The sequence below is a fragment of the Bactrocera latifrons genome, unplaced genomic scaffold (genome assembly GCF_001853355.1).
Source record: "Bactrocera latifrons isolate USDA-ARS-PBARC rearing strain unplaced genomic scaffold, ASM185335v1 scaffold_68, whole genome shotgun sequence".
NCBI lineage: Eukaryota > Metazoa > Arthropoda > Insecta > Diptera > Tephritidae > Bactrocera > Bactrocera latifrons.
Window position 1 is genome coordinate 1,374,685 of NW_017537356.1, and position 14,718 is coordinate 1,389,402.

Below are 14,718 nucleotides of genomic sequence, written 5' to 3' on the forward strand. Positions count from 1 at the left end.
TCAATTGTTACTAGAGTATATACATATGTATGTATATATTTTGTAATTATTATATATTTTTATTTATTCGTCACGTTTGCAGCGCTGCTGTGAATTTTTAAATTTCGATGCATTTATATGTGTCTATGAAAAGTTTGGTGTACATAGGTTTACATATGTACATGCTTATTTTTTTGGGGTATACTCTATAAACTAAATTTATTCCAAGTAAAATTACCTCTGCAACATTTCAGAGAATAATTATAATTATTATAAAATAACACAACTTTTTTGAGAATTGTCCTAATAAAAAAATGAGTAGACACGATTAAAGTCTGTCTACTGAACTGAGCACCTTAAAGGAATCGCATTGTCATTGCAGGAACTTAGCTTTGTAGTGTACTACAGTTTCTGCCAGGATGTTGAATAGTTTTTTCATATACTTTTGAACAGTTATTACACTACTAGTTTGAATTATCAGAGGCATTAATTAACAGGATATCGAAGGAATTGTATCAACAAAAATGTAAAGACCATACACATAAATATCCCTTTTGTAACGTATACACCAAGGATAGGCCGACGGATTTTCTCCTGTGGTGAACACAATCACTCATTTTAACAAATCATACACATTTTTCCAAATAATCGTCGTAAAAAAGACAAATATGTGCAATTCTGTCTTTATTAGCTTACGAATATTGAAATATATTTTATATATTAATTGACAATTATGAAAATGGACACGTTTTTTGGAAAGTATTAAATTTTTATGCACTGATGTATACAGTACTCGATTCTCGGCAAACCCTTCTGCACGAATAAAATTTCCACCATAGGAAAGGTTTGCTCTGTTGGCTCGAGCTTTTGATAGAAAAGCTTCTCGCTCACTCGCCACCTGTCAGATGGAAAACATCAACGATTTCAATGCATCCTTTGGAAGGTGGTGGAATTTCCTTTACAATTTATTCGAAATCAACCCTCGCACAATTCAAACGATTCGTACTTATTATACTGAGAGTTGTATTTTGCTCTGTAGAAGCGCGTTTTACTGTGAATACATGATTTTCGAAAATTATTCGTTTGTTTATTAAGATTTCTGATTTATAAAATTATAAGCATATATATGTATAGGCATTCATATCTACATATACTTTTGTCATACCAACTTTTTTTTTAATATTTGCAAAAATAAGAATATATTTTTAGAGCTGTTTTAATTATTTGAATTGAACTCGTCGTACAAATTCCAATTCGAATATAATAAGCTAACAATAACACAAAGCAGCTAATATATTTGAATTAGTACTTTTTTAAAATGTTCTAAGTCTTCTTAGTATGCAAAAACATTTATAAATTTGAATGTAATTAGTTTAATATATAAGTATGTATACAATATGAATATTTAATGAAATTAAATATGTATGTATATATTTTCATATACATACATATTATGTTAAGTACTTATCAGCATTTCTAATTCCTGTGTACATATCAAAATTATACCAACTTTTGTTACATACGTATAAACAAATATGTTGAAATAGAAAATTGGTCTTTGCGTTATAAGGGCGTTCTAATCAGATCAGTTTTATACAGCATTGCTCATATTGTAGATGAATTTAGAAAATGCCTCATAAAAATTATTTAGGCAGTTTCTATATACTTTTTGTGTGTCTCTTTGGACTTCCGATATCGCGCGATATGACTACTATCGCGTTTATCATGTGGAATTATCTACGCAACAACGCGTTGTTTTATTCCAACAGTTGCATATTTTTTGGTCATGCACGGCTTCCAGTTAACTGTTATGGTCGCTCCGCATAATCCTCCCTATTGTCAATCCAAATGGTTTATAAGTACGAGTATACATTCGAAGGTGATCGCATGTGGCGTAAAAACCGCGAGCTCTTTGGGATCTGTCGTGATGTATTTAAATAGAAATGTCCCATTTCATTGGAATTCTACTGCATCTAGTGGCGATCCTTGTCGTTATGATTATAAAGGACTTTCGGCAGCGAGGGAAATGGAAACCAAACAACTGATAAAGTATCTTCAAGAAAATTTGATACTTAACAATATAAAGACTTTTATTTCGTTACATTCATATTCACAAATGATTATGTTCCCTTATGGACATACAGCAGATCGTGTAGAAAACTATGATGATCTTTCAGCGATTGGAAGGAAGGCTAGTGAAAAGATAAAACAAGTATCCGGACGCATTTACAAAAGTGGTAGCATTTATGAGACCATATATCCATCGAGCGGTGGTTCAATAGATTGCACCCGTGGAGAACTGAAAATTCCCATAACTTTTTCATTTGAATTGCGTAGACCGCCCGACAGTAAGGACTTATTTATTCTTCCGGCTGCAGAAATCGAATATACTGCGCAAGAGGCACTCGCAGCAATAATGACGATAATAGAAGAGTCTGAATCAAGGGGATATTATTCGTGAAATTATAGCGCACATATACATATGTATGTATATATAATATATAATACATTTCAATACTCACTGTTTTATTAAAATCGAATTTTGTAAATTAGCGATTGATATTCTAGAATTTATTATTTCTTAAATGCAATAAATTTATTTTGATTTACTTCGATCATTAACAAGTTGCGTTTTATAACTTTCATTTTGTTTTAACAAAGTTAAATACCATAAAGACTTAAAAATACTTAGCTTTCGTCATCATAGAGTGATTTCGTACTCAACCCTCGTTTCGTGGAATCTCCCTATGATGTTTTAATGCCTAAAGATAAATAGTAAAATACTCGTAACATATATATACATATGTACATAATATAATACTTTTCCACAAAGATATTGTAACAAATTCCAGCTATGTTACTGCGTTTGGTAATTATGAATTTTGTTTAGTCAAAAGCTTTTACGTACATAATTATTCCCAGCATACATTAAAATGTTTACATTTAATCTATGTTTGCTGGCGGATTAACTAACATTTGTGTTTTTCTAATTTATTAGAATCTAGTCTTCATTTGGCACTGTGGTGTTGCGCACAGCATTCATTTGTATACGATTTTCCCATTCCACTATGAGCCGGTGCGAAGAGGGCGCCTCCTCAGGCGGTAGATCACACAACTGTGCCAATGACATAGCGGGGCGCATCGTGCCACCTCCGTTTTTTTTCAAATCGTAATCTGGACTAGGAGTTGCTCTAATAAGAGTTTTTATGTTTAAAATGGTTAAACAATAGAATGTGTGTATTCTTCCTACCTGGGAGAGATGCTATTATTTAATGATGTGGAGTAGGAGATTTCACTGACAGACTTCGCCGAACGCAGTTGTCTAGGTCCAAGACAATGTTCTATTTCGGAATCTTCGTCATCTGTTTGTTCATTGCTGCGAATATATATGTAGGTATTTGTTTAAATTACGAAATAAATACAGTTTAAAACAAATTAAGTGACTTACTCGTTTTCAATTGACTCTAGTAAATCGGAAGTAGATTGTCGAAATTTGTTGCGCTTTTTCAGTTCATGCTCACGCGCTTGTAAGTCCTTGATCTCTTTCTGAATCTTCACCTCCGCTGGTACATAACCTCGCCGAATTACTCTACCTTCTGCATCCCGTTCGATTTGTGGTGGAGTCATGGTAACCGTTGGTATGATTATCGGAGGAGTCAAGGCTTCATGCGTCATTGCTGGATGTAATGCACTTGACACAACTGTTGGTGGCGTGATAGATGATGTGATATTTTTGTTTAGCAAATCATTTGCGGTTTTTGGATTTAATATAATTTGGTTTGTTGTTGCATAATTGTTGCCTAGTTGTAATTTTCCTCGAGAAGCTATAAAGCGCTGCATGACCCCTTTGTTTGCAGGATTAAAAGCAAAGATACGTTGCCTATTAAGAATAGGGGGTGTACAAGTAACCGTGCTCGCGATCATCATTTGACGGGGTGGTTCTGGTGTAATTGTATAGAAATTCGGACCAATATAACGTTGTTCTTTTGACGGCTTCATCGGTTCTATGTAAAGAGGAGTAGCTGAGATGCCATTTGTTGGACTTGGCGACGCTGATATTCCTGAGTCCTCGTCAATACATTCTTTACTATTAATGCTATTTTTACCACGTGATAAGGAATCTTCGCCGTTATTCAAAGAAGAATGTGGTAAGGGACTGATTGATAGACTATTGGAGCTATCATTGTCATTATGACCGTTATTACTGTTAGTAATGTCATTTTTATTGTGTATTTCGTATTCGTCTGTTGATGTGAGGGAACTACCGGTGATAAGTTGGCGATGTTCTTCTTCGCGACGTACGACTTCTTTTATTTCTTCTTGAATGCGGATCAACGGATCAATTTTCTGAAAGTGATAGAAGAAGAAATAGGTGTTTATGATTGTGTTTTTGTATTGCACTAAGCCACAAAAGATTGCGTCTCCTTATTATTACTTGCCAAATCATGCATATATCACGTCAAAAAATTTATCAAAAAATCTGCCCTGCAAAGAAAACCATTACCAAAATAAGGCTATGTGTACATTAGGCTTGAAAGAAATTTCTAAAAACACCTGCCTACAATTTATTTGTGGGGATAAAATGAGGGCTTTTTCTAAATTGCAATTACAGATATCTACATATATATATACATTATACATAAGAATATATTGCATGTGTATCTTTACCTTTCGGTATCTTAAAATACATAAATATTTGCTATCGTATCTACCTTCCATTTGATGGAATTATTTTGGCTGATAATTATTGGTTCCTTACGAAAGCTTTTGTGATTAAGTAACAAGTAAGTTATACGTAAACGTGGAAGATGAGAATGCATACATACATACACAGCTGTCATTCGAAAAAAATTTATATTTCCCAACATGCACAGGTTCCGCATACGAGTAGATACATTAGAGCGGGTCGTTTTTCTTTCTATACAACCGAGTATGCGGGAAATGTTCTATCATTCCACAAAAACAACTTTGCCTTGGAGACTGTGTGTTTTGGACACACTTTCGAGTCAGCGATTTTTCAAAAGAAAGTTTTTCTTTAAGGAATTATAAATGACGAAGAAGTCAACTGTATACTTCTTCGTCATGTATAATTCCTTATCTCCCATACAATCAAATATTCATTTTTTGCCTTCAATTGAAAAACTAAGAGCTCGAAATTTTAGTAAATTTAGCTGAATAGTCTGACTGAACTGTAGAAGATTTATTGCATACGCAAAATTTCCGTTTTTTGGCTCCCTGTAAATCAACCCGTTCTAATATTCTTACGTACATATGTATGTACATGTCTTATTGGTTTGTCGGCAATTTTATACTTAATTTGATTAATTGTGTGTTGAGTTTGCACAGGACTCCGGTTTGATAGCATTATTTTTACACCATTATGCAAATCGCTTACATACAACGATAACGAAGGAATTATAATATTTTCTTATTGATAAATATATTTAATATTTTCTATTACTAATAATTGAAGAAGTCGCGAATATATTTCAATGCTTGATCAAATCTCATAGATGTTTTGCTAAGGTTGACCTTTTGAATATATGTAAGTACTTACCTTCCTACTTCAATAAATTATACGAACTATGTTTATGAAATTTCATATTGAGGTCAAAACATTCGGTTCAAAAACCATATTGTACAATATGCTGTGTAAAACTTTTAAATATTGTCAAATATTTTATCGCACAGATGAGCGCAATGTCCAAAAATAAATTTAGTCATATCTTTATATTAGATTGATATATATATAAAATCGAGATTATCTTTCAAAATGTGCAATGACATTTTTAAATGTTGTTACAGTTTCGGTTATTGCATTTATGCGCCAAAATTACCTTTACTATTTTTATGATCATTACTGTTTGGTACAAAATTCCTTTCAAAACCTTGTAATAGCTACCGAAAATAAATATATATTTGTTCGTATAACAGAATTAGGCAATTATCTCGTTTGGCAAAGTTTTTTCCACATAAAAGAGGTGTATTGACGAAATTTTAGAATGACTCATATCTACCACTTGCCATAATTGCTCTGTTCGCCGATAATAATTACAAATACACGAACTTCCATTTTCGAAATGTGCTAATATCTTATCAACTCGCTCGGTACATTTTTTCATTTTAAATTGCACATGCTTTTTTAGATAAAGTTGTGCAAATTCACCGCCAAACCAATATGTATGTGATGCATAGGTACTACATTTCTCATACACATATTTGCTTTTTCCTCGGATTTTAATTTGCTTACCAACAATTCATTTATTGAACACTTTTGTTATCGGTAGAACTATAAAAACAAAAACCACAAACAAAGTTATATTTGTTGATAAGTTTCTAATTTGCGATAAGGTGACAATGAGTAAAAAGAGAATAAATAATTGTTTATAGTATACCTGTGTATGCAGTATGTATGTATATGAAGTACCTGAATATTATTTCGAAATTCTCTTTAATAATGAAGGCTAGCTTTAGAGGTGTACATTCTATGTATTATATAGATACATGCATATGCTATATATCAATCCATAAAAGTACGTGATTTTAAATAAACATCATTACTACATTTCTTGATAAAAATGTAATAATTTTAACGTGAATATACATGCATATATTTATTAAAGGTATATATGATAAGCTTTCGAAGTCTGAAAACGCATGAGTGGTGTTTATTCGTATTTGGCTTAGTTGCGTTAAACGACACCCTAAAATTAGAGATTCCGTAACCATTACTAGTGAATAATAGCTGAGGTCTTTGTCTGGGCTAACTGTTGAGCGTTAACACTGCATTCACAAATGTTCAACATTTGGCTGTTGCTGCATCCGACGGTAGCTGTTGTAGAGTGAAACTAACTGTTTCAGTTTGCTTTAATTAGATGTGAAAATATTTTCGAAACAGTACTTTTGTAGAGGAATAATGAGAGCTTCAAACAAGCATTCACCAAAGCCATTTAGTTTTACTTTCGTTGCTTTTGAAAACATATTCATGTAACAGATACATATGTACATACATGTGAACACATTACCACATGGAACAGTGTATACTTACATATGTATATACATACATATATGTATATGAATGAGATTTTGCTTAATTGTAGTACAGGAATTGACATCGCACATTTGAATTGATTCCGTTATATCATTAGTAAATTTATGTTGAATTACTTCATCTGATAAAAAATATTAGCTAAATACTCAGCTGCGAACAAACTTTAGTTATGGAAAATTCTGGAACAGGTGAAACTTAATGAATGTAATGTAAGAATGTTAAATTTGTTTTACTACTTTTGGGAAAATTAAGTGAACAGACCTAATAGCGACTAAACAAATCTGAGTGTCGCCCAATGCTTGGAATTAAATTTGGAGACAGAATTTCGGTTCACAAATTATAAAAATGTGTTGTCATGGGCTTAGGCAATGTTAACAAACTCTCTATCAAGGTTCATTTTCCTACTTTCTTATTTTCGATGATCTCGTGTTTTGTTTTTTATGTTTTGTTTTAGTTTACATTTTTATAGGTCATGGACGAATAATAATTTCAACAAAATTAACCGTACGGTCGTTACAGTATGCATACATATATTATGTTCATATACTGAATTTTATATGTAAAAGCGCAATATATCACTGCCATTTTTTGCCAGTACGCCTGCAAATGATGGGAAGTTAATATTGTTCATAAATCGGTTCAGTAACAAGTTTAAATAATACAAGTTCAAATAATGCATAGCATTTGCCTATGTACATACATATGTACGTATGTTATTAAAATAGTTCAGAGGTGATTGAACTTCTTTAGACCGTTGCGATCAAATCTTGAGTACATATGTATGTATGTATTTCTTTTAAAAACTACATATGTACCTAAGTTTATCGTATACGCAAGATTGTACCCACATTATTCACTTTTTCACCATTTCATTTTTCAGCATGAAAAGAAGTAAATTAACTTTCCGTCTTTTCTTTTTCGTAGGCCGATATACCAGTTTCTACTTTGATGGAACCTGTGTTGGCTTTGCCATTAACAGCATCAATACTAACGCGAAGCACTGCGGCTTACAATTGCCACAAGTCTTGGCATTGTTTGTTTACCTCGCTATTCAGTGGCACGATCTTGTACTCTAACTTGGTTTTGATCGTGGCGGTTGCCATTGACAATACGTTTATATGAATATGTGGAATGTTTTATGCTTCTTTGTTTTGCAAACGATTTAGGAGCATAGTGAAATTTCTACTACATACTATATGTTAGTTGTTATACTCACAATAATTTCTAACTCTTGTCATGCTAATTATAAGATTATTTCGAATTGAAAGTTTTTTTTTATTTATCATAAACAAAGCATGAACTAACGGAAAGATCACTGGCGAAGTAAAATAAGAAAGATCAAGAATAGTTTGCATTCTCTTTTCCAAGTCATTACCATACTTATACATAGTAATATTATTTTTTACTTATATACGTGTGGTACGTACATAAGTACATGACTATTAAATTTTTATGTGGTCGAAAAGTTTTTCCATAAGGAAAGAGTAGTATATCTTTTCTTACACTTACTCTAGAGGAAAATCGCTGATTGTGCATGAACACGAATAAATTACTTGGTTTCAAAAATGAATTAAAACGTCCACGATTTTCTTGACTTTGTTTATTAACTTAAGAGAAAATGAGCCTTATTTTTAGATACTTTCATTTACATATATACATACATAGATATACCCCAGAAACACCCCTAACACAATAAATATTTACAGCATACTTCTTACATACCTAGATTTGTATGTATGTATTTGTACATATTTAAGTGCAATAACAGTATAAACAAGTGTTTCCTTGTGAAACAGAATATTTACATACATACGAATGTAAGAATGATTTTACGAATACATTCACATGATCGTGGTAATGAAGGTGAATTGAAAAACACACCATCTGTCATAAACAGAAACTTTGGCTTCTGCTAAAATAACTCGCAGTCACCAACCGTAACGTATCCAACCAATGAATGCGACCGGGATCCATTATGGAACAAAACTAAGATCGTTTTCATATGCTAAAAACTGTTACCGGCATTGATGGCTTCTGGTATATACATATCTACTTACTTATGTAGATCGGAACTTCTGTACGTACGAATGTATGTACAAGTATAACTTACGCACCTTTGAAATCTTTTAAGGTTTTATTCTAGAGAGTTTTCTTGTTAGTTTTAATTGAGCACGTATAAAATAACTGTATTTTAAAACCTTATCATGTACATATAAATGAACCCACATGTACTGATTTCCTATTTGATAAATATTTTCGAAATGCAACAACACTTACCTCACTTTTGATTTGACCCATGATAACTAACTATTTATTAATGATAAAAACGAATGTATTCCGATTTGAAATCAAATTAAAAATTCCATTTTACAAAATAAGTATGACTTCAAGCGACACTAGCTATAGATCCGAACGAAAGTTGGCAACAAACTAAATTCGAATACGTTGAGAAAGCAACCAATTCTTCTACTTCCAACTTCACGCTCCCCAACATGTAACAGAAAAATTACTCTCTCAATTAAATGCTTGTATAATGAGCTCTGAAAATCAAACAAATTCACCACACAATCGTGAAGGCTGCCACTTTAATAGTTAATATTTAATAACTAACTTCTGGAATAAATAGTAAATTAATTAACTTTAGTGGAACTTAAATGCAATTTAATGAAGGATTTGATGTTTTTGATGAATATGTAAGTTGAACCTATCAAAAATCTTTAATAATTTTAAATAACATGTACATAGTATATTTAGGAAATACATTATGAAAATAAATTTGAAATAAGTTATGGTATCAGCTCACATACACATACATATGTATGTAATAGGTATAAATTACTATATTTGATTGTTTTTATGGAAAAAGAAAGTCAAATTTGAGTACTCACCGCGAACTGTATTCATAAATTGAAACATGAGAATTTGTGATTACGTCTACAATTTATTGCGATTGTAAATCTGCAACTCATATTATTATATATTTATATTAAAAACTTCATTTTTAAAGTTATTAATGCTAATAATTATATTAATTCTGATGAGCTTGCTTAGCTACAATAACATTAGCAGCTTAAATCTGCAAACGTAAGTATGTATGTATGTGAATGTAGTGTGTGGGAATTTCAAGCTAGATTTCATTGCTAAGTGCAGCACAAACTTAAATATAGTATACGCAGTTCATTTTAAAGTCAATATAAATATTTCTTCTTCCAAATATTAACAACTCTCTTTCAAATTAAAACTGAAATGAAATAAAAAAAAGAATTAACTTTGCATATTCTGTATACGCGAATATTATGAATTGGCTTTACAGTTCGAACTTTTTAATATGCTGTGAAAGAAGAATATAGATACAGATGTTCGGAAGTACAAGACTCAATCTTATTTTAAATCGTATAAAAGTTTAGAACGTCCTTTTTCTTTTGTTCGTTAAGCGCTCATTCAACAAGTTGTTGTTTACATGTTGCATGATACGGTACTTTTACGATTGTGAATTTAGTTTTCGGTAAATTGTCTGCTAGAATGAATTCCACCTTGTCTAACGGCAATATTTCAATTTGGGGTACATCGCTTGGCACTGACTCCTCTTTTGGCTTTTCCATTTCTTCATCATCTTCATCGTCAGCGGTAGGTGCGCCTGGCACTGGTTTCAGTACCGGAATACATTCATCAAAGTGATGTTTCTCTTTTTTAGTTGATTCTTCGCACTGATCCACATACAAAGCAGTGACGCGCAACAGTTCAACCGTCACACCCCACGTAAATACTTTCAATGTGGAAGCCACTTGTTGGACAGCATTCAAAACAATGTGATTCGTGGTCGCTGATTGTGATATATATGTCGGAATGATAAGTAACTTCCGAAGGTTGGTACAAAGTTGTAATTTTTCATCAAATCCAGCTTTAATGTCGAAGTTGACAAGTTCAAGTTGTGCAAGTTCCTTTAGTTGTGCGACGACGTCTAATATTTCCAGTGTACAACAGCTTGTCTCTTGTCCATTTTCAAGACGTAAGCGGCGCAGATTTTTTAATTTCGGAAGTACAACCTTTGCGAATGTTGAATCAAAGTCGCCGCATTCACCTAATTCCAAAGAACGTAAATTCACAAGTTCACTAAGACCTTCGACCCCTTTAGCACCCAACTCGCGTACGGCAGTTAAAGACAACTGGTTGAGTTTTTTTAATGATTGTAGGGATTGCAAGTTGCCTGTAATTACACCTGGTTCACATGTGCGGAGACGCAGCTCTTCAAGTCTAGTTAGCATTCCAAGGTGTTCAAGATTTATAGAATCATCATTAATGACAACAGCATTTAAAATGCGTAGGTTTTTGTTGCTTTGAAATAAACCTTCAACAATACGGGCTGAGCAACGACATAAATCGATAATTTCTAATGAAAAGACAGTTCCAATATGTTCAGAAAATTCTTGCCACATTTCTTCACCGCGCGTACTAGATACCAACATTTTTCTAAGGTCCAAATGCCTGGTTTCGCCTCGGCGTAATGCAGCAGCAAATCCCGCCCAGCTACTCACTCTGGAGTTTTTCATGCGAACTGTTTGCCATAAAGATGTATCCTTTGCAGCAAGATTCCACAGTTTACACACTGAAGCTGCGCGTGGACGTTCCTATAGAAATATTGTTGAAACTACATAATTTGAATTCATAATATTTGGGTTCTTTGAGTTTTTCTTTAATGAATGTACTTACGTGAATTTTCAAATACTTAAGAATGCAAAGTAATGCGTCATAAGCAAAAGATACATTTGCAAAAAAATTTGTCGCAAACGCTTTGTTTGATTGATCTGTTGTAGTTTGGGTGGGTGAAATAACGAGAGTTTGAATAGGCGCATCTAATGAAACTGTGGATGTTTTTCGATTATTTCGGATGCTTTCATTAATTTGTTTCAGATCATTTTCGATATCGTTGACATGTCTGTAATTAAAAGAATGTTTCAAAACTTAATCTCAGACTAAACTTATAACTTTAATTATGAAAATATTTGGCTCGCTCTCGCTATTGTTTTCTTTCTTAATTATGGGAGTGGGGGAAATTTTTTCTTGTGAGACACAATACGTTCGCACACTCACTCAGTTGTGGGAGCAATTGGTTTGGCAACCATCACATACTTTTTTCCTTTTACTACGGCAATTGTTTGAGGATACTTATTTTCAGGACGTGTGGGGCGAGCGTTTGTTGGTTTACGTGTTACCACTTTTGTTGATATCTCTGGAACAGATGTACAAGCCTATAATATGGGAGCAAAATCAATGAAATTCACAGAAATATGAGAATGAATATTAAAGCGTCACCTCGCAAATATATTCACGTCCCTTCGTTTGGGAAATGCCCTCTCCAGTAATACGATATTCACTATTTGAACGGTTTAATCCGACACACTCATGATGAAATAGACAGAGGCATTTTACACATTTCAGTTGCGGAATATGTCCAGTTGCTCGTGAGCATTTGATTGTGCATGGTTCAAGTATTGCAGTGGATTTAATATTATTTACTGATGCTGCATTTGACTGATATGTTGCAGTCACATTTGTAGTGATAGATCCCCTTAAAACCAGAATTCAAACTTTCTAATGAAAATTGCCAGTAAAATATTTAAATAAAAATGAACAATTGCTACTTAATCCAACAAAAAAAATAAAAAATAAAAATTTGGGTTTTTGTTACACATTTTTGGAGAAATCATGCCACTATAAGTAATTACATACAGAAAACAACAGCTACAAAAAAAAAAATACTAACGAGAGCGAGAAATAAATATGTTATACTTCAATAAAATAATACTTACTTTTTTAATTTACTGCTTTTATGACTTGTTCCACTACTGGAACTGGCTTGCCGGCTACTTGGAGGTGTACCAGGAGTCGAGTTAGTGATATATCTACTCGAGGCAGTACCACTGAGCAAAGCATTATTCACTTTAAGCGCTCGCGTTGGTGTCCATCCTTGTGGAGGCGGACTTGCCCCCTTGGGACCTTTAGGTTTAGAAATTCGTTTACCAATATTAGGAGTTGGTGCTGCAGCGATTGTAGCAGCCGCTGCTGAAACTCGTGAAGACGGCTTTGCACTGCGCACAGTCTCGAAATCCGACCCAACACCAAGAGGCTCTCGAGCAAAACTGAAATGATCTATAGTTAGATCACCCTCGAGTAAAGGCAAAATATCACTCCTTGTTCGCAATTTTTTACCACCAGGCGATATAAAGTACACATCAGCTTTATCTTTACTTGATTCTATATTTGCACGCCATACTAATTCACGTTTCCAACCATAATCAAAAGGCTTTTTATAAAAATCATTTTGAGCTGACAATGGCTTTTTGGTCACACCTATTCCACTTGGAGTTGCGGAACTTGTTACCACATTGATATTTTTCGTAATGTGGCTTTCAGTTTCTTCATTATCAGCCACTATATGCTCCGATTGCTCTTCTGGACACTTTTCTTCTTTTTTAACTTGTTTTTCCTCAAACACCTTTACCAATGACGAATCTTTCGAAGATACTTGTAATCCAGGTGAAGTTCGTGATGGAGAAGCATTTGTTTTCTACGAAAAAATAATATTTTTTACAATAACTATTTTTGATCGGAAAAGTTTTAAAATTAATTAGTTAAAAACCTGTTGAGCAAACTTACTTGCTTCACTTTTTTGCTGGTTTGGGCAATTGAATTTGGACTTTCTTTATTTTCATGTTGAACAATCGTAACTTTCATTAGTGTTTCTAAATCCGCCTTTATAACCTTTGGTTCTCCACTTTGCTCATCAAATCCTAACAAACATTCTTTTGAATCTGAATGGTGTATTTCGTAGCGTTTTCGTTTGAGTGACATATTAATTGCATTAATTTTCATATCTCTATTTTGAGTATTTAATATTGATTGTTGACGCTCTGCGGAGCCAGTGTCACGACTATCTTCATCCTCTGTACTGGATACTTCTAACTTTAATGCCGACTCCAAATAAGGTGTATCATCCTCGTTTTTATCATCGGAATGTATTTCCATATTTTCTTCTTCGGGCTGTGATTCTATCTCAAAGGAATCCTCCACGTTTTCGCTTTTCTCAACAGGCTTTGAACCATTACGTTGCTCTATGTGACTGGTTGTACGAGAACTACCGTTCTCTGCTAACCAGCGGGGAGACTCTGCCCGTTCAGCGTATAGCGCATCTCTTGTCAGGCTAGATGCATCATCCACTTCCATTCTTATATGATGAAAACTTTGCTTCCTTTTTGGTGAAATTTTCGCAAGTTTTGCTCAGCAACCGCTTATTAATTCCCAAATTATCTATCTGATACACTTCCTACAACAAAGGCAAAGGAAGGTGCTGACACTAATGCTAATGTTTGACGTTTGCTTTGCCCGCTTTTTCCACAATGATGAGGTTATGTTTTGTTTGCGACGTTACGTTTTTGTTATTCACTTTTCGTCTTCTGTTTCGCAATTAGGCTTTCCAGTCGTAAATAATTATTATTGTATTTCCAAAAACTTTGATTTCGCGAGTGAATGTGTTCTTGGTCTAATTTAAAGAAAATTTAATTTCTTAAATAAATAAAACAATTATGTTGTTACAGTACATTATTTTATAATACAGTGCAAAACAAACGGTTTAAACGAATTCTTTATTCTTGTTGTTTTTCTGACGCTTGTCGGAAGTGTTACCAAGT

At 33.3% G+C, this 14,718-nt stretch overlaps 2 protein-coding genes and 1 pseudogene across 5 annotated transcripts; 1 reads left to right on the top strand and 2 right to left on the bottom strand.

Annotated features, from left to right (window-relative positions):
- The first annotated feature begins 1,808 nt into the window (after positions 1-1,808).
- Positions 1,809-2,440, top strand: LOC108975651 (annotated as a pseudogene).
- Positions 2,441-2,960: 520 nt separating this feature from the next.
- Positions 2,961-9,474, bottom strand: LOC108975694. 2 transcript variants are annotated; one of them, XM_018944392.1, is made up of 4 exons: positions 9,308-9,474; positions 3,428-4,326; positions 3,230-3,355; positions 2,961-3,170 (listed from the first exon to the last, which is right to left on the bottom strand). In XM_018944392.1, the coding sequence occupies exons 1-4, from the start codon at positions 9,326-9,328 to the stop codon at positions 2,981-2,983; spliced, it is 1,236 nt and encodes a 411-aa protein (XP_018799937.1). In that variant the 5' UTR covers positions 9,329-9,474; the 3' UTR covers positions 2,961-2,980. The 2 variants fall into 2 exon arrangements, with proteins under 2 accessions (XP_018799937.1, XP_018799938.1); XM_018944393.1 differs by lacking the exon at positions 9,308-9,474 and adding an exon at positions 4,415-4,441.
- Positions 9,475-9,951: 477 nt separating this feature from the next.
- On the bottom strand, positions 9,952-14,684 carry LOC108975670. 3 transcript variants are annotated; one of them, XM_018944344.1, is made up of 6 exons: positions 13,688-14,684; positions 12,841-13,598; positions 12,344-12,599; positions 12,161-12,279; positions 11,741-11,966; positions 9,952-11,658 (listed from the first exon to the last, which is right to left on the bottom strand). In XM_018944344.1, exons 1-6 carry the CDS (start codon positions 14,252-14,254, stop codon positions 10,468-10,470), a joined length of 3,117 nt encoding a protein of 1,038 aa, XP_018799889.1. In that variant the 5' UTR covers positions 14,255-14,684; the 3' UTR covers positions 9,952-10,467. The 3 variants fall into 3 exon arrangements, with proteins under 3 accessions (XP_018799889.1, XP_018799888.1, XP_018799890.1); XM_018944343.1 differs by having other exon boundaries at positions 12,122-12,279; XM_018944345.1 differs by lacking the exons at positions 12,161-12,279; positions 12,344-12,599 and having other exon boundaries at positions 13,688-14,683.
- Positions 14,685-14,718: the final 34 nt, after the last annotated feature.

Bases quoted from the DNA above. Each gene is read 5' to 3' on its own strand.
- LOC108975694 (XM_018944392.1), bottom strand. From the start codon at position 9,328: ATGGGTCAAATCAAAAGTGAG. The intron at 4,327-9,307 runs GTAAGTGTTGTT...TATCACTTTCAG, and splicing joins TGGGTCAAATCAAAAGTGAG to AAAATTGATCCGTTGATCCG. The intron at 3,356-3,427 runs GTAAGTCACTTA...ATATATTCGCAG, and splicing joins CTAGAGTCAATTGAAAACGA to CAATGAACAAACAGATGACG.
- LOC108975670 (XM_018944343.1), bottom strand. From the start codon at position 14,254: ATGGAAGTGGATGATGCATCTAGCCTGACAAGAGATGCGCTATACGCT. The intron at 12,280-12,343 runs GTGACGCTTTAA...CCCATATTATAG, and splicing joins GACGTGAATATATTTGCGAG to GCTTGTACATCTGTTCCAGA. The intron at 11,659-11,740 runs GTAAGTACATTC...ATATTTCTATAG, and splicing joins TTAAGTATTTGAAAATTCAC to GAACGTCCACGCGCAGCTTC.